Below are 923 nucleotides of genomic sequence, written 5' to 3' on the forward strand. Positions count from 1 at the left end.
AACACGGCAAAAAACTAGAAACACAAGGCGAACACACACAAGGTGAGCATATTACCTCATGCAGAAATCATAATCATCTTCTATTTACCACCTTAATCATCATCACTATACCAAACTTCATCCTCGCTCCAGTCTAGAGCATCGTAGTCAGTTGCCAGCGGCTTGCCGTAGTCTGGTTTCCTCGTCTGCCTCCACTGCTTAAAAAGACTGGAGGATACCTCCGCTTGCCGTTTTAGCTTAAACACAGTGTACAGAGTTTGACTCTGCAATTTCTCTTTAACAATATGCAGTGGTTCGTCCGGCCCAACCAACTTCTCAACTTCTCCCTCAAGTTCAACAACTGTTTCCAGATCTAGATCTCGAACCCCATCTCCTAAAAGGTTTTCTGGTACTCTGAGCCTCGCTGGAGGCACCGGCGAAGATACCCCTGGGTAAGCATGAGGTGCCTGGGCGACATCAGCGTACGACGGCAAACCCTCATTTCCACTGGCAGCATGCGGAGGCTGCTGTTGTCCTTGAGCAGCAGCACCAGCACCTGCACCCAGAGCAGCAGCAGCTGCTCGCTGTCGTTGCAACCACGAATCAATTCCTTTTGGCTTTGGGGCAATAGGAGGCCCCAGTTGCACTGAAACAATGGCCCTGTGAGTTCCACCAGGAGCAGCAACACCACCTGCTGCTGTTGGCCGTCCACCTACTGGAGCATCATACGCAGGAGGAGCAGCACCAGCAGGTGCACGTGGTGCTGCTGCTGGACGTGGTGGTGCTCCAGGTGCTGCTGCTGCACGTGGTATTGCTCCAGGTCCTGCTGCTGCACGTGGTATTGCTCCAGGTCCTGCTGCTGCACGTGGTATTGCTCCAGGTCCTGCTGCTGGACTAGGTGCTGCTCCAGGTACTGCTGCTGGGCGTGGTGGTGCTCCCGGTGC

General features: G+C 54.0%; 1 protein-coding gene across 1 annotated transcript; it reads right to left on the reverse strand.

Moving 5' to 3' along the window:
* Positions 1–92: 92 nt before the first annotated feature.
* On the reverse strand, positions 93–706 carry EMH_0100410 (uncharacterized protein; the record flags this gene model as incomplete). The annotated part of the gene is made up of 2 exons (XM_038022173.1): positions 93–639; positions 696–706. The coding sequence occupies 2 exons, from the start codon at positions 704–706 to the stop codon at positions 93–95; spliced, it is 558 nt and encodes a 185-aa protein (XP_037878027.1).
* Between the last annotated feature and the right edge of the window lie 217 nt (positions 707–923).

This window comes from Eimeria mitis, genomic scaffold, assembly GCF_000499745.2.
Source record: "Eimeria mitis Houghton genomic scaffold, Emh_scaff11450, whole genome shotgun sequence".
NCBI lineage: Eukaryota > Apicomplexa > Conoidasida > Eucoccidiorida > Eimeriidae > Eimeria > Eimeria mitis.